The following is a 23568-nucleotide window of genomic DNA, read 5'->3' as shown; positions in this document are numbered from 1 at the left end:
TTGACCAGTAGTGTAGTTAACATAAATAAGCACCTGCACAGCCTTAAAGGGACTTTGCCTTCTTTTTTTGAAGCAAAATGTTTAGTTAATTGCTGCTGTTTATGACTAGATTTCGACTCAGCTAAATAAAAGAGGATGTTTTATTAGTTTATATTTAGTGTACTTTCATATGTTCATTTTAATGTTGTCACCCTAATTGTTTAAAGTCATACAAATTAAATAATATAATTGTTCTATATTAAATATATTTTCTTCTTTAAATAGCTTCAGTGTAGATCTGTTGATAACTTGTAGTGTAGCTCACTACTTTTTAGAAGAGTAGCTTGACTTTACTTTAACTGGCTTGTAGCTTAGGACACTACAGCTTCAAAGAGCTTCCCCAACACTGGAAAAAACGGCCCATGATATTCGATATTATGCATAAGAAAGTAAGTCATATGACTTGAGGTGAGTAAATTATGATAAAATTTTCATTTTTGGGTGAACTATTCCTTTAAGAAGAGATTTTCAATAAGCAAACAAGCATTATCATTCATCTGACTCTGTTGAACAATCTGAGTACAGCATGATTGACAGAGCTGCAGATAGTCTTGTGACTAAATTCTTGACCGATGACTACATTTGTGATTTTCTTTGAACATGTTACATCAGGGCAATGCAAAAGGAGATGGGTATCAACAGATATAGCTCGGAACAGGCCTTTCCAGTTATGGGGATTTCTGTAAGGGTGAGATGGTGACCAAGACATGGGACATCACGAGGTGTGTTATCACTGACCCTAGCAACACTGGATATTTTTCAAAGTGACTCTGTAACACAAAGGAGTCTTTTACACACTACTATTTAATCACTTAGGTACAAAACATTTTGATTACATTTTGTTATTGTAGATAACCTCAAACTAGTAACTGTTATCAGGTTAACATCAAGGTAAATCAAATCATAAAAAAAACTAATGAGAATGTTGACAGCAAAGGGTTACTCTTAGGCTTTAGGATTAAAAACTTAACACTTTACAATAAGGTGCATTAACTTTAGTTTATGCATTATGCATCATAGCAAACAATGAACAATATTTTCATAGCATTTATTAATCTAGGGTTGCATTCATTTTTAACACTAAACAAGATTGTAACACCTTACAATAAAGTTGTATTCGTTGACATTATTTAACTACATTAGTTAACATGAACTAACAATGGACAATACTTTACAGCATTTATCAGTCTTGGTTAATGTTACAAATTAAAAGTTGTATATAGTAATGATATACAGTTGTATTTTCATAAATGAAAATCAACCAAGGTTAATAAATGCCGTTAAAAATATTGTTCATTGTTCATTCATGATACCTAATGCATTTACTAATGTTAACAAATTACCAGCAAGATTAATAAATGCTGTAAACGTATGGTTCATTGTTAGTTTGTTAACTTTTGTGTGTACTAATGTTAACATAAACAATTTATTTCATAAGTCAAGATATTATAAATATTATGTATATAAAAATTCTCAAAATATATCTCAAGTAAAATAAAATAAAAATCTTTTATTTACATTTTTTTTTTTTTTTGGTATATTCACTTTTCTGACACTGCTTAATAATTCATGTTTATATATTTATATAGAATTTTTGTTTTCTTAAAAATTATATTTAGTCATGTATTATTATATCTTCATTGACTTAATCACTACTTCTGATGTATGAAGTATATATATATAAGTGTTATATATCAAAAGTGTATAACACTTGTTGATTGTGTATTTAATGAGCAGTGAGACAGAGAGAGTGTGTGTGAACTGTTTGAGTGAGGCACTCTTCACAACTCCACCCCTTGGGTGAAGTGTGACTTCAACTACAGCATGCTGAACGCTCCAACTCCAAAAGACCAAGTGAGTGTGAGAGAGAGAGCGGGTGAGCAAGTGCGAGAGAGATAGAGAAAGAGGGAGGGTGCTTCACCACTTTTGTCTGATCCTAGCTGCATTGTCACTGCTCCTTGAGCTTTTGGCAGTAGAGGCACCTCCACTCACCCGTTCCACATAAACACACTCACCATTGACAATCTGCGACTGCAACTCCAGCACTACAGCTCAAACTCCACTTTAGTGGGCTTCTGCAACAGGATGAGTGCTTATCTGTTTTTCCTCTGGTGGTTTTAAGTGCTTTTCTGAAAGTTTTTTCTCCCCGTCTCTCTCGGAACAATTTTACTCAAAATACTTTTTTTCCAACATCTGCAGCTCAGATGTGTGAAATATTACAGATATGTTTGCTTCAGCGCTCCAAAGCTACTGGACAAACAAGTGGGATATGGAGGTTTTGAAGGATGACTGAAGGAAAGGTGACAAGGGATCATTGATGCTGTTGTTCAAGATTTGGAGATACGGTAGTACAAAACACAAGCTGAAATTAATAATCGTCATGGTCTCTCAATCAGTTTTAGAAAGATCACAGGTCATTAGACATATCTGATGCCTTACTATGTGTCTCTTTGCTGATGCTCGCTTCTGAAAGACTGCATGCCTTGATTTGTGGCATATTTAAGTACTCAAAAATGGCAACTCTGACCAACAGTACTGAATCGAATCTAACCTACAATGGGACAAAACACAACAGCGAACTAGGTCTAGCGTTCAGCTCGTTAGTGTCGGTTGTCATGGTGTTCATCGTCACGACTATTGTTGTGGGTAACCTTCTGGTCATCATCGCGATAGCCCGCACCTCCCAGCTGCAGACCACGACGAACATATTCATCATGTCATTGGCATGCGCTGACCTCATCATGGGAGTGCTGGTGGTGCCACTGGGCGCCACGATAGTTGTAACGGGCAGCTGGAAACTGAGTAAGACTTTGTGTGAGTTATGGACTTCAGTTGATGTGCTGTGTGTGACTGGTAGTATAGAGACCCTTTGCGTTATTGCGGTGGATCGGTATATCGCAATCACCAGTCCACTGCGGCACAAAGTGCTTCTGAATAAGTCCAGGGCTCGAATTATTGTCTGCGTCGTGTGGGTGGTCTCTGCTCTAATTTCCTTCGTCCCCATTATGAAAAAGGAATGGCAAAAAAATGACAGCAAAGCAGAAGCGTGCCTGAAAGACCCAGAGTGCTGTGATTTTGTAACAAACATGTACTACGCTATCTCATCTTCAGTCATTTCATTCTACGTCCCGCTACTCATTATGATTTTCGTCTACGCCCGGGTCTTCCTCATTGCCACCCGACAGGTACAGTTGATTGACAAGAACCGTTTGAGGTTCCAAAACGAATGCATGGGCAATCAGGTACAACCACCAATCCATGGCAACAACCACTTCCCTTCAATGTGCAATAACGTTGGAGGTTTGGCGTCAAGGCGGAAAAGTTCTCGCAGACGACTCTCGAAATTAACTGTTGTCAAGGAGCACAAGGCCCTAAAAACACTGGGCATCATCATGGGCATCTTCACCCTATGCTGGTTGCCTTTCTTTGTGGCAAACATCATCAACGTCTTCAATCGAGACATGCCACGTAAGGACATTTTTCGATTATTAAACTGGTTAGGCTACATCAACTCTGGTCTCAACCCAATCATCTACTGTCGAAGCCCAGAGTTCCGTGCGGCCTTCAAGCATATTCTTGGCTGTCCCTGGATCCCATCACTAAGAATGAACTTCCTCTACAAGGAGCTTCGGACTCGATGCCCTTGTTTTCTGGGGTCTGCAGAGCCAGGATTGCCAGGATCTTTCCAGAAGCCCCACACACCAGCAGGGACACTGCCTGGGGAGGGAAGTGTGGGGAGCAGCCAAAGCAGCTACAGGAGTGAGGAGTTGTCGCCGGGACCCCCGCACTCCAACGGCAGCAAAAACTTCAGCGAATTTTCCGAACCCGAGACTGAATTGTGAGTCTTACTTTCTTTATACTAAAACTAGCTAGATCAGAGAATGTCAGAGTAGCTTTACTTACACTGCTGAAAAAAAAAAACTGGTCTCCCAGGCTGGTCATGCTGGTCTGGTTTGCTGGCTTTAGAGGGGTTTTGGACATTTAACATCTGGTCAGGTTGGGAGACCAGATGGCTGCCAAGCTAAACCACCTGAAGACCAGCCAGCTTAGCCAGGCTGGGAGACCACCTTGACCAGTTTAAACCAGTTAAGATCAGCAAACCAATTTAAGCTGTTTATGCTTTTTTTTCCAGGGCTGTTTTTACACCCAATGTGCGATGTTGACTTTATTTTGGCAACACTGAAAATTCTAAGAGGACCAAAGGAGCAAAACTATTTTATTACTAATGTCAATATAAAGTAGGTAAATTCAATTTCACTGAATCAGTTCTATGTCAGTAAGGTCAGTTTTCTCAATATCACATGTAAGCTGGATTTCAAACCTGCTGTAATCAGGTGACCTAAAATTCTGAATGTGCTTGTGACAGCTTTTCTCAGGGGGATGCAGCTCTGTGAGGAGTGTTTAGTGTGTCAAGGTTGAGCAGGGTAGTGTTGAAGTTGTCTCAGATTGCAAAAAGATTCAAGTTGTACATTTCACTCAAAAATGTATAACTTATTATGGTATGGCTCAAAGTGGAATAATAAAAAATAAAAAGTTAGGTGAGGTTTGTATAGAGAAAAACAAATACAAGGCTGAAGCGCATAATCACTTGTGTTTACAACTGAAAGATACATCAGTGTGGTCGGAAACCAGCGTGCCTCTGAGGGCCAGTCAAACCTCACGGAGATGAAGGTTTCTTTGAGAGCTAGAGGAACTTTTAATATTCTACAGCAAAACTGGCATGCTGGAGAGTTTATGCTTTGCTTTGGACATTTTGGCAGGATCTCCCAGAGCTTTAAAAAAAAAAAAAAAACATTATGACACAAAATGTATACTATGTCAGAAGAAATACATGAGCAGTGTTTCATGTGAAAAACAAACCATGTGCTCTGTCCATTTTCTATTAAATGCCCAAGAGAACTGACCACCTGAAGTCACAAACTTTGGAAGGACATTTAAATTAGTGATAACATTTAAAAACATATTTTTGAAAAAAAAAAAAAAAAAAAAAAAAAAAAAGGTCTTTTACATTTCAAAAGTACTTCATAGGTGGAAAAACTGAAGCTGCATATGAAAAAATATCCTCAAGTGTGTCACAATATTAGCCACAACACAAGAGGTTCTGTGCATTATATTTTGAGTGTCACACTAACAAATGCCCAAGAATGACATTCCAAAGAATGAAAATACAATTTACAGAAAGAGCAAGAAATTCTCCAATCCAAAAATTAAAATGAAAATGATTTGACAATATAAGGTTGCAATGTTTAGAACAATTTCAAATTAAGGTACTCTATTACCTTAGTGAGCCTATTTTCTGAGATTTAAGAGAAGGCATGTAAAGTTTAATCAAATGTTGTTTTAACCCCCACCCCAACACACACAGATACAAAGTAATAGCTGAAATTACAAGCCCATAATTCTGCCGTTCTAGGCACATCCGGACCAAAATCATAATTGCACTAACAGTGCCCACAGGGACATCCACACACATGAATACTGTTTTGGTTCAGAATGCATATTTGCGTTTGTTTAACTTTACCTCAAAGTTTTTTGAAACGCTCTTCATTTTCACTGCTGTCCTTCAGATGTACAATCTAAATAGTGAACCTACAGTTATGGGGTTTAAAATGTGGTAGTTATTTAAATTATACAATGCTCAAGGGTAATTAAAATAAGAGGCCAGAGGCCAATTGTGGTCATGTTATGGCAATTATTTTTCATTTGTATAAACTTCTGCAACACAGGATCAAAATCATTTCAAATAATAAATGAATATTTCCTAACAAAAAACACGTGAGAATCATTTTCATTTTCAGCTTTGAAATAAAAATGTAAAGCAAATTTCAATGTAGCATTTACAGTATATTTTAGTAAAAAAAGAAGAATCTCTTAAAGGTTCAAATGTTTTTACTCTGTATATATAGTAGAGCCTTTTCAGGAAAGACATTTCCTAGAAGGGGGACACACTTGACTATCGTGGTACAAGGTTTACAGCAGCTGTTACGGGGGGCTGGGCGGGCAAGCCCTGGAGACATTACCTACCCACAATGAGGTGGAAACAATGTGCAAACATACGTGAATAACATTCACACAGTCGTGTACACCAGACACCAGGGGAGACAACAAATAATGTATTGAGCTTTGGAGAAATCAAATGGAGATATTCAATGACAATGACATCCTACTTTCATACAAACAACTACATGCTTTTTAAGATAATTATACACTTCAATGTTTCAATACATACACTTTGTTCCATTCACTGTGTGTCGCTGATTTAAACAATTAAATCAAACAAGCCCATTTAATTGTAACACTTTCACCTAACAATACTGCTAACATCTTATATCCAGTTCTGAGAAAAGGTCTAGTATCATTTGTCTGCAGATTATATTTTGTTTATATTAGGCAATGATATTTATACATCTTAGTGTGGCTTAAGTGTCCAAAACTATCCAAATACAGTGCTTTTGGGTACACTGTATATTTAAACTATTGCGTGAGTCTTAATTGATGTCAGTGTGTCTGACGGCGTAAAAACGGACAAGCTGCTTGAACTCAGTTTAAAATTTTTCCTCAAATGCCTTTTCATTTTTTGCAAATGCTAAAGCAATTGCTTAAAGTTGGTTTATTATTTAATCACTCTTTACCTGTAATCAATGTAGATAAAAGCCTGAAGTCAATCTACATGAACCAGATGTAATATCTTGTATTTTTGAATGGGTTAGTTAATTTTGTTTTACAATACAAAGCTAAACTTTCTATTGAGGACACAAACTATGAGTTGCTGAAACTACAACAGACTTAATGTGAGGGAAAGAAAATGTTCTAGAGACCAACAGGAATGAAATGGGGAGAAAGAAGCAACTTCAAGTTTTTTTTTTTTTTTCTGGATCATTCTGTGAGCGGCTTAAATCCCCAAATGCTTGAAGCAGTGAGTTCACTGGTGTCAGGTAGCCCATTTCAACAAACAAATCACATTATTTAGCGTATTGCTCAGCAGCTCAGGGCCCATTTGCTAGTACATTTTCCCTGTCCACACTACAACGCAAAGACGTCGTTTTTAAATGTATCCACTAGGGAGTGCCTGAGGCTAAAATAATGCAGTAAATATTAACGAAACAACTTAAAATGTAAAACAAAACACTTCAATGACTAATAACAAAAATAAGTAGAAACTATTTTATATCAAATGCAAACTATTTTATATCAAATGCAAACAATTTTGAAGGGTCAGGGAGGAATATATGGGTTCCCCATACTTAAACCAACATTTTTAACAATATTTTACCATATAAGTACACGTTGCCTTGTTAAATATAAGATTTTACAGTAATTCATGCTTTTTTCTAATACTTTTTTGTAAATATTTTACAGTAAAACTACATGTGTACATTGAGCACACACATATATACATATATATTGAACATAATGCCATTTTTAACATATATGGTAAGCTAACGTAATAGTTAACCTACCAGTTAATTTACTAGGTTTTTACTGTAGAGTTTTTATATACTTTTTCAGTAAACAATTACTAACATTTATGAAAGCAATATGGATTTTGGCAGCATAAAGTCAATTTGATACAAAGGAGCTGCTGTAAAAGCTAAATATGGATTAGTTGTTGTCTGTTGACTTGTTGCCACTGCCAAATCCCATTTAATACATATGCGTGAGAATGAGGTGCTTTCTGCAGTGTTGTTGGTGAGTTTTAGGGCCCCTCTGTACATTCTCAAACACCCCCAACGGCTGATAAACTTTATCACCCAAACGCAACACTTCCGCCTCTGAGGAGAAGCTGTTTACCACCTAAACAGAGCAAGCGCAGCAAACACTAATGTTAGCAGAATCCTAAAAAAAATACTGAGCAAAACAATGTACATTTCCTGCATGTAAAGAAGAGATTACTTATTTTGTACTTTGACAGGTGTTGCTAATACCCTAGTTTTTGGAGACATTTCAAAAACATGAACTTTATGCAAAAATATTGGTTTGTGTTTAATCTTGCATATTCTCTGCAAATACCAGTGGTCAGTAAACATATGTGTGAATGCAGAACCTATTCCTCCAATACATTTGCATATATTTTGATTGGAGCACTTCCAGGTTTTCTCCTGCTGATGATTGGCCAAAAGCAATAAAGTGTCTTCACCACTTCAAGCAAACTGCAAGTTAGATGGAGACATCAGAAGTAGATTTTTGAAAATAATCAAATGAGTTAATGTAGATGGAGAACAAACAGGGCAAGCATTACAGTATCTACATCATTACATAGTCTATGGGACCATTTGTGCATTACTCAATGGGATTACAATGTTCTAGGTTAAAAATAAACAGGTTTACATAATTTCAAAATGGAACTGCTTTAAATCCGGATATTCTGGCAGTATGGAAAAACATGGAATTTCCATTCCCTATATTTACACTGTGTATAATGCTGTATGACATTGTAAAAAATAGGATTTCAGTTCCACCTGATCATGAAAAATAATTTGCAAAACAAGCTGTTACCGTAGAGCTGTCTGACAGCTGCATGCATAGTTTCCTGGAGCCGGACTTTACCAACAAGTATTTAATCACTGAACAGGTTTATATTTGCAAGCACAATACAGCTGACAAGCTGAGGCCAATATAAAAGCTTATCTACTCCAATCGCCTACCTTGCTTAAGAAGTGGGGCACCATGTTTCCACTGATCAGAGAATTATCACCACCATCAGCTACTGGTATCGCTCACTGACTACTGTTGATCTTGACAAGAAAGGGTAGCTAAGACTGGCTCTTGATTGATAAATAACAGAGTGTCGCAACCAGTTTCGGAAAGAGATCTCAAATCAAAGAGTGACTGAACAGAGGGAGGTAAACACCTTTCTGTTTTTCCTCTGTTCCATTGAATTAATTAGAGCATCTACAAATTATATACTACTGACCCATACAATTGGACCACTTTTGCATTCAGTTCTTCAGTGCAAAACAATCCATTTTATTTACTCATCACTCACACGCTAAATAACGAGTTTGGTCAATAATTCTATGTTCACCTCCTGTCAGAATTACTGTAATTACAAAATGAAAACTCAGAGATTTTACTCAGAGCTGTTCACAACCTCAGACTCAAAAAATATTTTGTTTTTAGGGTCCAATAATTTATTAATTCACCTCTATATGCTCCTGCAAAATGTTTATGAACAATGAAAGCACTTTAGGTAACTTGGTGTGGAGGTGGGGGCATGGCAGAGCACCGTGCTGTGAAGAGTGAAGCGTGGAAGATGAGTGGTGAATGATTTCCACCTGTGCTTATCACCTGTCCTGTGTTTCAGTGAGGAGTGATGGGGGCTTTTAAGAAGAGGAAACAGCAGCAGTGGGGAGAGAGAGCCCAGCTGACAAGCTACGTGTGTGTTGGCCGTTGCCATTATAATTTATATTTTGAGTTACCTGTGTGTGAACTGTGCCTTTGCACATTTAAGCGAACGTGTTTGCTGTTAATAAAACAGACATTCCTGTGTTGGAATCGCCATCTCCCACTTCCTCATTCCCTTGAGCTCAGGTTCTTGTTACACCTGGTTAAAATACAAATGAATATACTAACTTTAACTGTTAACTGTTCAGCCATTTTGGCTCTTTTTAAAGGATGAGTTTACAACTTGTAATTAAAGGTGCTGTAAGCGATGTTAGCCAATCTGGAACTTCCATAATACTAAGTTGTTGAATTAGCTATGCCTCCTCTTTCCAAAACCCCACACTTAGGGTTGCCACCCATCCCGTAAAATACAGGATTGTCCCGTATTTAAAGATCAAATGATGCGTCCCTCATTGAATCAATATGGGATGCGATTTGTCCTGTATTTAAGCTGGTCAGATGGCGTCACGGTGAAATCGTTCCAGATCACCAATTTAACATTGATATAAGTTGGAAAATTTGCCTACAGTGGGTAAGGAACCGTCTGAAAAGTCCACACAATGTGCTAAAACGTGCTAATACTGTGGAGGGTGTGGTAAGGGACCGTCTGAAAAGTCCACAAATGGTGGTAAAACTGTGGAGTTTTTTATATATAAATGTTCAATAAGATCAAACAATGTATGAATACAATCATAAAGACAAGTACAGGTAAAGGAAAAAAAATAAACAAATAAAATAAATAAAAATTATAAAAAAAAATATGTATAAACCATCCAAAATGTATACATAAATAAGATAAAGACGACAAATAATCGAAAAAAATTAAAATAAAGATATTTTTAACATATTAAAAAGAATAAAAAATACATCATTTATAAGTAAATTAAATGTCCCTTAATTTAAAAATTCCAAAAGTGGCAGCCCTACCCACACTCCAAAAATAGCGTTGAGACCCACACCGAGCAAAGGAGCAATATTTTGTCTTCCCACAGTTTCAAACATAACAGTAGCAAAATAGCACCCTTAACTGGTAACTGTTATGACTTTGAATATGGCATTCTTTTCAGCGCAAACATACCTCCTTTCTATGCAAATTATAGGCATGTCATAAAATATAGTTATATAGATTATTGACTGGCGCATTACTTTATCGATATGTTTTTGAGGCATCGATATATTAACATTAGCTGACATTTAGAAGCCTAATTTGCATGCTTTACATTTCACTCAGTTGGGCTTCTGTTTAATGTCTGGCGTAACAGCATTGGGAGACCACAAGGGGTGATATAACATTTACTGAAGCAGGTCGCAAGGCACAGGTATCACAACACAGGATGGGTATTTTAGAGCTCCTTGCACAGGATGCATACACAGAAACGTTGTGAAGGTTTTTGTACTTTTTCAAGAATGAAGTGACGTTGATGAGTTTGCAGGTTAGTGTATGAAACTGGTTTAACTGTGCAAACTGAACGATTAGGACTTATGCAATTTCTCTGTGTGTATCTTTGTAGAGGTTTCATTCAAGCTGTCAAACCACAAAAAAGACATACCTGTAACCGAAAATGCATTGTGTAGGCTATATGAAAGATGCATATACACAATATATCATCCACTGATGGCTAGAGTAAAAAAAATCTTTGTCCTTTGATAATAATTTGGGTCGAATTAATGGAAAACCATGCCAGTTACGCTCCGAGGCGAGCACGTGGTGTATGTACCTTCATAGAAAATAATTGTTTAGAATTTTAGAACACACCGTTTCAACTGCCAGACACATCCAGTGTGCGACCCCTTTTATTTACACTGCTGCTCAAGCTTTACCAAAATCGTGTAGAGAAATATGTTTGAAAAGATAAAGGCTATTGTACAAATGGTAGCCCTATTTATATCTGAAAAAATTCAGATATATTTTGATAATCATCTGGAAAATCTTCTGATTATCGATGTGTGAAAAAGGCATTGATCCCAATCTTTGTAAATTAGGCTCATTATAGATTGTGCCTTATTCTCAGAACTATTTGCTTGGTGAAATTATTGCTGTGCTTAGGGATGCACCGATACCGCTTTTTCTCTTCCGATCCGATTCCGATATCGGAAATCTCAGTATCAGCTGATACCAATCCCGCTCCGATACCAGTGTTTTTTTTATTTTTGCATAATCAGTTTAGAATATCTTTACATTAGTGTGTGGAACTAATTGGGAGTACTCTTTAATATGTAAAGAAACACAAACCTCTAACTTCCCGATGGGAAGAACACCACTTAGCGAACAGACACCACTTTAAGGCATACAGGCGCCTCGTAGAGGGAGGCCTAGCCTGAGTGAATGTGTCTACACCATCGCAGGTGGGAGACAGCTTAGGTCTTCCGTGTCCCATCCAGGGGCCAGACCTGGAGACTCCAGAGGTCTGGGCGTGGGCGCCGGATGGTCCTTCCTCAGGGGAATTTGCCAGGGGAGAGCTGTCACGAGGAGCGTGAGGTCCGAGCACCACGTCTGGGCGGGCCAGTAGGGTGCTTACCAGGACGATCTGCTCCTCGTCCTCCCTGACCTTGCACAGGGTCTGTGCAAGCAGGCTCACTGGGGGAAACGCATATTTGCGGATGCCAGGGGACCAGCTGTGTGCCAGCGCGTCTATGCCGAGGAAGGCCTCGGTCAGGGCGTACCAGAGCAGGCAGTGGGGAGGATTCTTGGGAGGCGAACAGGTGCAGCTGTGCCTGTCGAATCGACTCCAAATCAGATGGACCACCTGAAGGTGGAGTCTCCACTCTCCCCTGAGGGTAACCTGTTGTGACGGCGCATCCGCCGTAGTGTTGAGGTTGCCCGGGATGTGAGTGGCTTGCAGCGACTTGTGGTGCTGCTGACTCCAGAGGAGGAGACGGTGGGCGAGTTGTGACATACAACGAGAGCGCAAACCACCTTGGCGGTTGACATATGCTACCATTGTCGTGTTGTCTGTCTGAACTAACATGTGCTTGCCCTGGATCAACGGCCGAAACCTCCGCAGGGTGAGCAGAATTGCCAGTAACTTGAGGCAGTTGATGTGCCAATGCAGTCGCGGACCCGTCCAGAGGCCGGCGGCTGCGTGCCCATTGCAAACAGTGCCCCAGCCCGTTTTGGAGGCGTCTGTCATGACCACGACTCGCCTGGAGACCAGTTCTAGGGGAACACCTGCTTGTAGAAATGAGAGGTCGGTCCAAGGGCTGAAAAGACGGTGACAGACCGATGTAACGGCCACGCGGTGTGTTCCATGGCGCCATGCCCGTCTCGGGACTCGAGTCTGGAGCCAGTGCTGAAGCGGCCTCATATGCATCAACCCGAGCGGGGTGGCCACTGCCGAGGATGCCATATGCCCCAGGAGCCTCTGAGAAAGTTCCAGTGGAACCGCTGTTTTCTGTTTGAACGCCTTCAAACAGGCCAGCACCGACTGGGCGCGCTCGTTCGTAAGGCACGCCGTCAAGGAGACTGAGTCCAACTCCAAACCGAGAAAAGAGATGCTCTGAACCGGGAGGAGCTTGCTCTTTTCCCAGTTGACCCAAAGCCCTAGTCGGCTGAGGTGTGAGAGCACCAGGTCCCTGTGTGCGCATAACACGTCTTGAGAGTGAGCTAAGATTAGCCAGTCGTCGAGATAGTTGAGAATGCGAATGCCCACCTCCCTTAACGGGGCAAGGGCAGCCTCTGCGATCTTCGTAAAGATGCGAGGAGACAGGGACAGGCCGAAAGGGAGGACTTTGTACTGATACGCCTGACCCTCGAACGCGAACCGCAGGAAGGGTCTGTGTCGAGGAAGATTCGAGACGTGAAAGTACGCATCCTTCATGTCTACCGCCGCGAACCAATCTTGATGCCGGACGCTCGCTAGAATGTGTCTTTGCGTCAACATCTTGATCGGGAGTCTGTGTAAAGCCCGGTTCAGTACTCGCAGGTCCAAGATTGGCCGCAACCCACCGCCTTTTTTTGGTACGATGAAGTAGGGGCTGTAAAACCCTTTCTTCATCTCGGCTGGAGGGACAGGTTCTATCGCGTCCTTCCGCAGGAGGGTAGCGATCTCCATGCAAGGTAGCAGCGTTTTCATCTTTCACCAAGGTGAAGTGGACACCGCTGAACCTGGGTGGATGCCTGGTGAAGTGAATCGCGCAGCCGAGTCGGACGGTCCGGACCCGCCCTCGTGACGGATTGGAAAGCGCAAGCCATGCGTCCAAGTTCCGTGCAAGGGGGACCAAACGGACAACGTCATCGGATGTACTGGCAGGTGGGGCCTCGCGGCGGGGTGGAGCTCGAGGTGCCACACCACGTCGTGGCCGTGCTGAGTCTAAGGACATCGAAGCACTTACCTGGCTCCTTGAGACCACCCCCGGAACAGCCTGGGACGGGGGAGGAAGAGGCCTGTCCTCGTGACCCGTGGAGACTGTCACATCGGGGGTGGATTTGTGCCACAGCTGGGCGCTCAGGGGCGGGAGACCGCCGGTGGAGCGCCAACCTGCAAAATGGAGTGGTGGACGGTGGTCATGATGACAGCCGTACACACCGGATACGTGACCCAGGGAACAAGGAAACCGCTCTTGCTGAGCTCTTGAGTACTGCAGCCACTTGGGCATGCAGCGCAATTAAATGCAAAAGGTAACAAAAAGATGAAGATCTGCTTACCAGCTCCAGAGCAGCGGGTTTCATTGTCCCTGGGTCGCCCGTCTCAAGGGTGCTTTGAAGCCTTTCACTGGTTCTGGGCGGCCGCGAGACGGGTGGCGTCTGCTTCCTGTGGTGGGCGGAGCCGGTGCAGTCACCGCAGGGAGACGCCCTTGGAGATGAGTAGACAGGGTGCGGGATCTTGAGCCGTGCCGGGACAGGATATGCCGGCTAGCATCCATCTACTGCTCTACCATCGAAAACTGCTGGGCAAAGTCCTCGACGGTGTCGCCGAATAGGCCCGCCTGGGAAATGGGGGCAGCAAGGAATCGTGTCTTGTCGGCCTCACCCATCTCGACCAGGTTGAGCCAAAGGTGGCACTCCTGGACCACTAGTGTGGCCATCGTCCGCCCGAGAGACCGCGCCGTGACCTCCGTCGCTCGGAAAGCGAGGTCGGTCGCCGAGCGCAGTTCCTGCATCAATCCCGGGGCGGAACTACCCTCGTGCAGTTCCTTTAGCGCCTTGGCCGACTTGCAGGAGAGCTATGGCATGCAGGGCGGAGGCGGCTTGTCCAGCGGCACCATAGGCCTTGGCCATCAGAGACAACGTAAACCTACAGGCCTTGGATGGGGGCTTTGGGCACGCACGCCAGGTGGCGGCGCTCTGCGGGCATAGGTGCACTGCGAGTGCCTTTATCCACCGGGGGATTGCCGAATAGCCCTTGGCCACCCCACCATTGAGGGTAGTGAGGGCGGGGAAGCTGAAAAGATCGGGACCGGGCAGTAAAAAGTGCCTCCCACGACCTTGTCAGCTCTTCCTGCACTTCCGGGAAGAAAGGAACAGGGGCGAGGCGTGGCTTTGAGCGGCGCCGCAAGCCCAGGAACCAATCACCAAGCCACGAGGGTTCAGGGAAGAGCGGTGAAATCCACTCTAACCGACGCTCGCGGCTGCCCGGGAAAGCATGTCGTCATCTCCGCGTCAGCCTGTGACTGGCCGATCGACCCCGAAGGGAGGAGCCCAGCTGAGGCTTCTGACTGGAGGAGCCCACTCTCCGATGCTGCGCTCGAGAGCTCATCACTTTCGCGGACTCCGAATAAGAGGTTGAACGCGCCGTGAGACAAGCCGGCGGACTCACCCGGAAGCCCGATCGGGGCAGACGAACGTGCTGGGGAATGGGAGGTCCGCGGGGAGATACCTGGCGGAGGCGGTCCCATTGGGTCCCCAAATCGCCCCCAGTGCTAGCCGCGCTGGCCTCAAACCCGTGGGTAAAAGGACCGAGGCGGGAGCCTCTGGGGTGGCTCACTTTCTTACGAAGGCGAGCCGCAACCGCAACGTTGCCATGGACATATTCTCGCAATGAGAACATGACCATCCACGAATACTGTCTCCGCGTGAGCAGTGCCCAGACACGAAAGACAGTGATCGTGACCGTTAGAAGGCGAGAGATAATGAGCACAACCAGAAATAACACACAATCGGAAAAGCATCTTTAAAAAGACGCGTCTTTAAAAAGTCGTTCCGTGTGTGCGCTCTTTTAGAGAAATATATACTCTTTTAGAGGGGGAAAATGCTCTCAGAAAATATACTCTAGTTTTTCTGCCGAAGCGCCCAGGGGCGTTCTCTGCAGTGCACCAGTGCAGAGGAGGGAGAAGCCGCTGAAATGCGCCGTCAGATCCAGCAGAGGTGAATGAACAGTAGTATTCAGCTCAATGAGCATGACCGTTCAGCTTTGAAGAGAAAATCTGAATGAGTGGTTGCATACCAGCTCCTTTTATTCCGGGGGAGTGGCATGCAAATACCACTCGCCAATTTTCATTGGCCTTTTATCAAAGACCAGAGGTGTCTCGGGCTCCCAAGAGTGACCCCTAGTGTCACTACATCGACATCAACGTCGAGTGAGTGACAGACAGGGAACTGTTTTGTTAACTAGTATACTGAATAATGTAGCAGCAAAATTAACAGTAATTCCATATAAGTCATCATTAGAAAAGAAGCCATTTTTTTTTTTTTTTTAACTTGTATCTGGACTTTAAATGATTCAGATCTCTTTTTTGTTCAATTTAGTTGTACGACATCAGCTCACTTTTCATTCAGACAGTTATTTTTTGGAACCCATTCAACTTAAATATTATTATAATTTGTAAACAAATGATAATAATAATAATAATATATTATAATAGTAATATAGTAATATATCTCAATCGTGCACCTTTTGTCACGGATCCACCGGTCTCTCTATCTTTCTTCCTCACTGCCGTCAGCGCTCACTCTACCCTGAGTTCTGATTACACGCACCTGCATATCATTAGTGGCTAATCAAGGACTGCATATATGCCCGCTTTCACACACACACTTTGTCTGTTGTCATCGATAGTAACTCTGAGGCTCCAGACCTTTCTACTATGTCAAACATACCTGTGTCTACATTATTGCCTGCAAGTATCATAAGACTGTTGTAGTTCATGAGTAGCGCTCAAATATTGTGCACCGCTGTGAAGGCTAAAAATAGCCGTGAGTGTGAGTGTAAACAGAGCAGCGCCATTCAATAATGCGCAGGTGCTGCACGTGCATTTTATATATTTACTAATTAAACACAGCCTTTTGTGATTCACAGAGCTATCGCACGTCTTCAAGAGACTTTGAATGAAATGCATGAGTCATATGAACTACTTTAATTGTGTTTTAATGGTTCTTTTATGTCATTTTTTGAGCTTGACAGTAACGAACATGACTAACACACAATATCGGATTTGGATTGGGCTCGTCGTACCGATACCCGATCTGTTTAAAAACGTCAGTATCGGAGCCGATACCGATCTAGATATCGGATTGGTGCATCCCTAGTTGTGCTATTATCGCTTGAAGAAAGCAGGTAGTAAACATAATTTTATTTGTCATGTTTTATGTATTTTTTATTTTTTTCTGCAAATGATAGCACCAGTAATTCTTCGAATAATCATCAGATGATGGAGAGCAGCATTATAAATGGGCATATATCCAGACATGTGGTGTAGACAAGCACACTTTCGACATTATAAAGAGCTGATTTAGGTGCCTGGATCGCAGTGGTGGAGTGATGTAGCACAGTTCCAATTAAGTATGCTAAATCGCATTATTCTGCTGTGGCCTAGCCATCAAAACAGCCTGCAAGTTGGAGAACTGCGGTGTCCATATTGCATTCAGCTCAAATCTTTTGGTCATATTTGCACTGTTACCTGATCAGCATAATTCCTTCAGTGAATCGGGTGCAAAAACAACACACACAGCAAGTGCAAATAAACAATGCTTTCAGCATGCACAATTCATTCTTAGTGAATTTACCCTGGAATATATCTTTGGTCTTTGATTTCAGAATAACACCCTGATATAGGCCCTCTGAACATGTGCATCGAGCCATATGTTGTATATCAGCAAATGCATGCCTTCAAATGACTGCTCTATTATTCAGCAAAGAAAGAGAGAGAGGGGAGAGCAAGAGAAAGAATAAGAAAAAAAGAATAAGCAATGAGGTAATTCTCTGCAACAGGATAAGTACTCAGTATGGAAAAGAGTTCTTTTTCAGCCACAATATAGAGCAAATCATCAAGAACTAAAACCAAATCTGCCTGTTACAAGATGACCTCACTGTTATTTTCATAATGATCCCTTTCTGGGCCCACCTGAATCTGTGCTTATAGACCTATACTACCGGTCAAAACCTTTGAAACACTTGACTGAAATGTTTCTCATGATCTTAAAAATCTTTTGATCTGAACGCGTATGCTTAAATGTTTGAAATTAGTTTTGTAGACAAAAATATAATTGTGCCACCATATTAATTTAATCAACAAAACTAAAATGTTATTAAAAAAAAAAACGTTTTTGAAATTGATGACTTGGACCAAATAATAAAGAAAAGCAGCCAATAAGTGCCCAACATAGATGGGAACTCTTTCAATAATGCTTAAAAAGCATCCCAGGGTGATACCTCAAGAAGTTGGTTGAGAAAATGTCAAGAGTACATGTCTACAAATTCTAGGCAAAGGGTGACTACTTTGAAGATACTAAAATATAACACAGTTTTTATTTATTTAGTCACAACATAATTCCCATAGTTCCATTTATGTTATTCCATAGTTTTGATGACTTTGCTATTATTCTAAATGTGAAGGAAAAAAAATTAAATGGCTGATTCAGCGCCGGCCGTTCTACATCACGGCCCGGCCATGCCCTCTTCCTCCGATTCAAGCCGGGGCACCACCGGTCTGACTAACTCCCCCCATCTCTGGAGGGGAGACGCTGCCCTTCCGGTCGTTCTGTCAGCTGGTGGTCCACCCCGCCTCCTGCGAACCTGGGGGAGAGATGAGGGGAAGCGTGGGGAGAGGGAAAGTGTGAGCGGAGACACAGAGAGAGAGAGAGAAGAACTTGCTCGCCGGCTCCTGGACGCGCTGTCGCCTGGTCCTCAACCGCTCCTTTTTTCTTTCCTTTTTAAAAAATCTTTAAATAAATATTGAGAGCGTGCTATGTCATTCCTCATTCCCATTTGAACATGTAAAACATTAGCGAGGACACCCTACATCTGCTTTAAAGGTGCACTCAGTAACTTCTCTCTTTGTGCCATCTTGTGCCGACTTATGTATGACATGCCATAGGGATATAAATAGTCATTGTCCTTAGACCCTGTATGTTTTCATGATCTGTGTTGAGAAAAAATACCTAGACAAAATGGATCGTGTCTCATATCATTAAAAAACCTTCCTTCAACGATTTGCATCTGGCTACTCTGACGTGTAATACATGCTTAATGGCACGTCCATAACGTGGATGTCTTTAGTTTGGAAAGCAAACATGCATTTTTGCCTCAGTACTGAACTTGGTGAACTCCACTAGTAGCAGACGAGTAATAAAGAATTGGACACCACATTATAGATCCATTAAATTTTATTATATGCTACACGTCAAGGGGAGCAAGTTCTAAAAACTCATCTGAAACTTTGCATGCTACCTTGATGAACAATGATTTGTTGAAATTGGAGGATGAAAGTGAAGATATTTGAGTGTAGCAGCTGCTGAATAAAAAACGAGGGATGTCACAAGGTTAAATGGATAATTATTCGGGTTGTTGAAAAGGCTTTGCTGAGTGTCGGCAAGATGTGGTTTAGCTTGTTTTGGATGTCGTGCTGAGATCAGAGTTCAGCTTCTTGTCCAGGCAAGATGGAGAGGGCTTTCAAACAGCAGGAATATAATAATTCAGTGAGCAACGAACATCACACACTGTGAAAGATGAATGCATTGCACTTATAAAATAAGAACTGAAATAAAAGAAACAAAAACACAGTGGGGCAAATTCATGTGTGCAAGTAGTATTTCAGCACAAAAACACTTGGGCCAAAGACTAAAATTTTATCCAGTTTAAGCAGGTGCTAAATTAAGTAACTGTCAATCATTTCAGGGCAAACACATCACCTATCTATAAATGATTTAAAATATGTGAATGCAGATACTTCTAGCTGTAAAAGCTCGATTTTGTTTGTTGTTGCTGCATTCCAAAGTGTCAGAATGCAATTCATAATTCAAACAAAGTACTGTATGCACTGCATTCTGGACATTGCGCCAAGGGGCACTCTAGCAGACAGTGGTTTGAAGTTTCACTTCTATGGTGAGTTTTTTCTTTTAAGTCAACCACTGTCATTTCAGAGCAACAGTTTGAAGAGAATATTGCTAAGCAGGTAAGCCAATATATTTACACCAGCTTACCTTATTAATTACACATCTGGTTTTATGGCACAAACTTTTGATAGCAACTCTATCGAGTTGAGTACAGAGGTTTATTACCACCACAGAAACACAAGAACGCACATTAAGCACGTTCAACCAGCTTTGACAATGCGTTTGACAAGGCGAGGCGCTTGGTCTGCATTCGTGTACGTTTCTGGCCTTATCTACAAAACTCAGTGCTTTTAACCTGGCTTAATTAAAGCAATATGTAATATATTTACTGTACTAAAGCATAAAATTATCATAATATGTTATCAGAGATTTAGAAAACATGCTAAGTTGAAATACTGGCATCTCTGAAAACAATGCTACAGCCAGTATATTCTACTTTGAAATATCCGTTCTGGGCCGGAATTTCTGTTTGTGTTTTGGCCAGTGTGATCCTGCCCACTGCCCATTTTCCAATAATATTTCCACCCCTCAGGTTGCAAGATTTGAAAGCAGACTGATTAGCAGGCAAACACAGCACACTGCAGCCATGGAAGCCAGCAATACATCTAGCTAGCATTGACAGGGATATAAAAAATCCACATGAGCTGGTTTATAATTTGCAAACAATAAAAACATTGCAAACGTATACATTAGCTGATCAACTTACAGTGTAAGGCTTGTCGCTTGCCATTGTCAGTTTGCTTGTTCCTGTCGCGTGTCCTCAACCTGGCAACCCACGTGAGCTTAGAGTCTGGGGAGGATGGGGCGGGGGAGACATCTCTCTCCAATATTTTGAATTTGGACTGCAGTACCGATTTTAAACGCTTGATGTCAATGTTACATATTGCTCCTTTAATGCTGTGCTATTATAATGGCAGCAGCAAATCACAAAATATTGACCTAACGATACAGAGGTGCATTATAACTACGCATTGGGGTGTAAAAAAATACGCTCTCGAATTGATATCATATGTATCGTACGATGCACATATAAATACATAAGTGTAATTAAAACCAAGCAATGCAACATTGAGAGCTGCGAAACAGTCTCCTCCCCAGAGAGGTGGCTCTGAGCGATCACAGGAATACAGAGCAACCAATTTTTATTTATTTATTTATTTATTTTTATTTATCACACATTATACATTTGCACATATACAGTAAAATTCTTTTTTTCACATATCCCAGCTAAGCTGGGGTCAGAGTGCAGGGTCAGCTATGATACGGCACCCCTGGAGCAGATAGGGTCAAGGGCCTTGCTCAAGGGCCCAACAGTGGCATCTTGGCAGTACTGGGACTTGAACCCCTGACCTTCTGATCAGTAACCCAGAGCCTTAACCGCTGAGCCACCACTGCCCCTAGTGTACATAGGCAAGTTAAGAGCTCAAAGACCGATGGCAAACAGCAAGTAGATTGTAGCATTAAAGCTTGTCGAATTTGCCAAACAAAGGTGTAATGTCCTGGTGCTACAGTACATCAAACATGTAGTTTTATCGATTTATCTTCAGTTATTAAGTTGACTTAACTTTTAAAAATTTGAAATACTTGTTACCTACACCACCTTTTAAGTTGGACCAACCGTTTGGTATCTTGGTGGGGCTGGCACACGATCTTATGCAGAAATGTAGATCTGCTTAATAAAGAATATTAAAAATGATGGACAAATGTACTTAAAAATGCAAGTTTATTGAACTTAATAATAATTGATATTTTTGAGATTGCTGAGCTTATTGTATTGAGTTCATGGAACTAAAAATCCAACTTGAATTAATTTGGTACAACTAATTTATCTGAAGTTGAGTAAACTCAAAAATGCTTTGCAGCTGGTTGCCTTTAAGTTTACTCAACTTCAAAAAATTTTCATTAAGGTTCCATTTGTTAAGATTAGTTAATGCATTAGGTATCATGAACTAACAATGAACAATATATCTTTTTACAGTATTTATTAATCTTTGTTAATGCTAGATAATAAAAATACAGTTGTTCATTGTTAGTTCCTAGTGCATTAACTAATGTTAAAAAAAATTTATAACAATATGTTGAAATTAATATTGACCAAGAATAATACATGCTAGAAGTATTGTTCATTGTTAGTTGATGTTAACTTATGTTGTTAACTAATGTTAACAAATGGAACCTTATTTTAAAGTGTTACCACTTCAACATGTTTGCGCCGTTACCTGATTTGCATTATTCTTTTAGTGATCCAGGCACAAAAACAACACAGAAAGCATATGGAAACAAAACAATGAGCATGTGCAATTCATTTTAAGTGAATTCCCTGTGTCTTCGAGTGTAACAGTGAAGCCTGATGTAACAGAGTTTTTTTTTTCCCCCTCAAGGATGAGATCAAGGTATGGCCCCATACCCACATCAACACCTTAAGGTTCTTTGCAAGTCTGTCACGTATACACTAAGCAGAGAGTGGAGGGATTGGAGTAAATGCTTCCTATGGTTCAATTGTAACAAACAGTGCTCTTTCTCTGCCCCTAGAAAATGACTTCTTAAGTGCTACAAGAAAATTCCTCCAATTTTTCAGTGTTCTTAATATGTTGCTGCACAGAGGGTAGACTAAGCTACTCTGTATAATTAGTGGCACCTCCTGAATAGTTTGGTCATTTTAACAGTAACTTTGTAAGAACAGCAGTTAAAGAAATTTAATGAAATACTGTACAGTGGCCCCAAAAAGTATGTGGACACTTAAGCCACACGTAAAATGTTAGAATGTTATTGCATTAAATAAACAATATCAAACTAAGTGCCATCTACAAAAAAAAAAAAAAAAAAAAAAAAGCCTTTTCTCACAAGTAATTTCAACTTTTTGAGCCAATTTTGCAATGAATTTAACCAACTGGTGTCAAGGTGATTTTTTTGATGTATGAAGTAAATTCCCCTCAAATTCAAACAGGTGTCCTAGCAGAGTATCCACAAGTGTAGTTCATCACATTAACTATGATGAACATGTTCCACATTTGACAACTTTCGAGTGCTGCAATACTTTGTCTTAATTTTGAACAGTGTATCTATTGTTTTATTATTTAAAACCATATACACTTCCTTTTGTGAAATGTTTACTTGAAAAGTGTGCAATAACATTCATTCATTTTTTTAAGTGTGGCTTAATTGTCCAAATACTTTCCCTGGTTGAAACTGAGGGTGTGTGGCCTCCTTCAGTGAAGGGCTTAACATGGAGGAATTACTCTTAATAGGCATATAGAGTACAATTTTGCATAGGTAATAAATAAAGACAGCTGTGTAACTATGCCCTACTCCTTTCATAGCAAAACCTTCACATCCACCTGCTGGCTTTACCAAATTTAAACACTTAAGACAGTAGCCTGAAGGCTGGATTGAAAAATTAGTCACTTGTATGTCAGTTGCCAGGAGAGGCGATACTGAGCAGAAGAATGTGATAAGACAATGCAAAAGGTGGCTTTTGAATCCAATGTATTGTTTATTTGCATATTATTGAACATAAGCCAATCATTGGACTACAGTTTACAGCAATCCATTTTGCAATTTAATCTGTCAATCAGTCCGAGATTTATTATGAGGGCTTTTCTAAGGACACGTCAATGTACACCTGCATCAGACGGATGCTTTTGGTGCGTCTCACTTTGGTTGCGTTGCGTCATGCACATACCGTTTTAGGTCACTGTGTCAAGTTAAATGTAGTTTAGTACTTAGAAAAGCATGTCTTGAGATCCCTACATTCGGATTTGCACTCCATCAAATATTGTTTTGAACACAAGAAAGCGTCCTCGTGCTGTGCTGTCTGCTGAAGGGTTGGTTTGTTCTCTCTATAAGCTGTGCATTACCTATACAGCTGAAGTTTC

The 23568-nt window shown here is 41.0% G+C and overlaps 1 protein-coding gene across 6 annotated transcripts in view; it reads left to right on the top strand.

Annotated features, from left to right (window-relative positions):
- Nucleotides 1-1811: 1811 nt before the first annotated feature.
- LOC127415465 (beta-1 adrenergic receptor-like) overlaps nucleotides 1812-23568 on the top strand; it is a 46779-nt gene continuing 25022 nt past the window's right edge. For 3 of the 6 annotated variants that reach the window (XM_051654235.1, XM_051654234.1, XM_051654233.1), the window contains exon 1: nucleotides 1813-3877. In XM_051654235.1, coding sequence (XP_051510195.1) covers nucleotides 2496-3877 — 1382 coding nt within the window. In that variant the 5' untranslated portion in view covers nucleotides 1813-2495. Of the gene's footprint in view, nucleotides 3878-4171; nucleotides 6872-9343; nucleotides 9416-17396; nucleotides 17554-23568 lie in introns of those variants that run through there. The other 3 variants (XM_051654238.1, XM_051654232.1, XM_051654236.1) reach the window with 3 other exon arrangements.

This window comes from Myxocyprinus asiaticus, chromosome 24, assembly GCF_019703515.2.
Source record: "Myxocyprinus asiaticus isolate MX2 ecotype Aquarium Trade chromosome 24, UBuf_Myxa_2, whole genome shotgun sequence".
Taxonomy (NCBI): domain Eukaryota; kingdom Metazoa; phylum Chordata; class Actinopteri; order Cypriniformes; family Catostomidae; genus Myxocyprinus; species Myxocyprinus asiaticus.
This window is presented reverse-complemented; position numbering and strand designations above follow the sequence as displayed.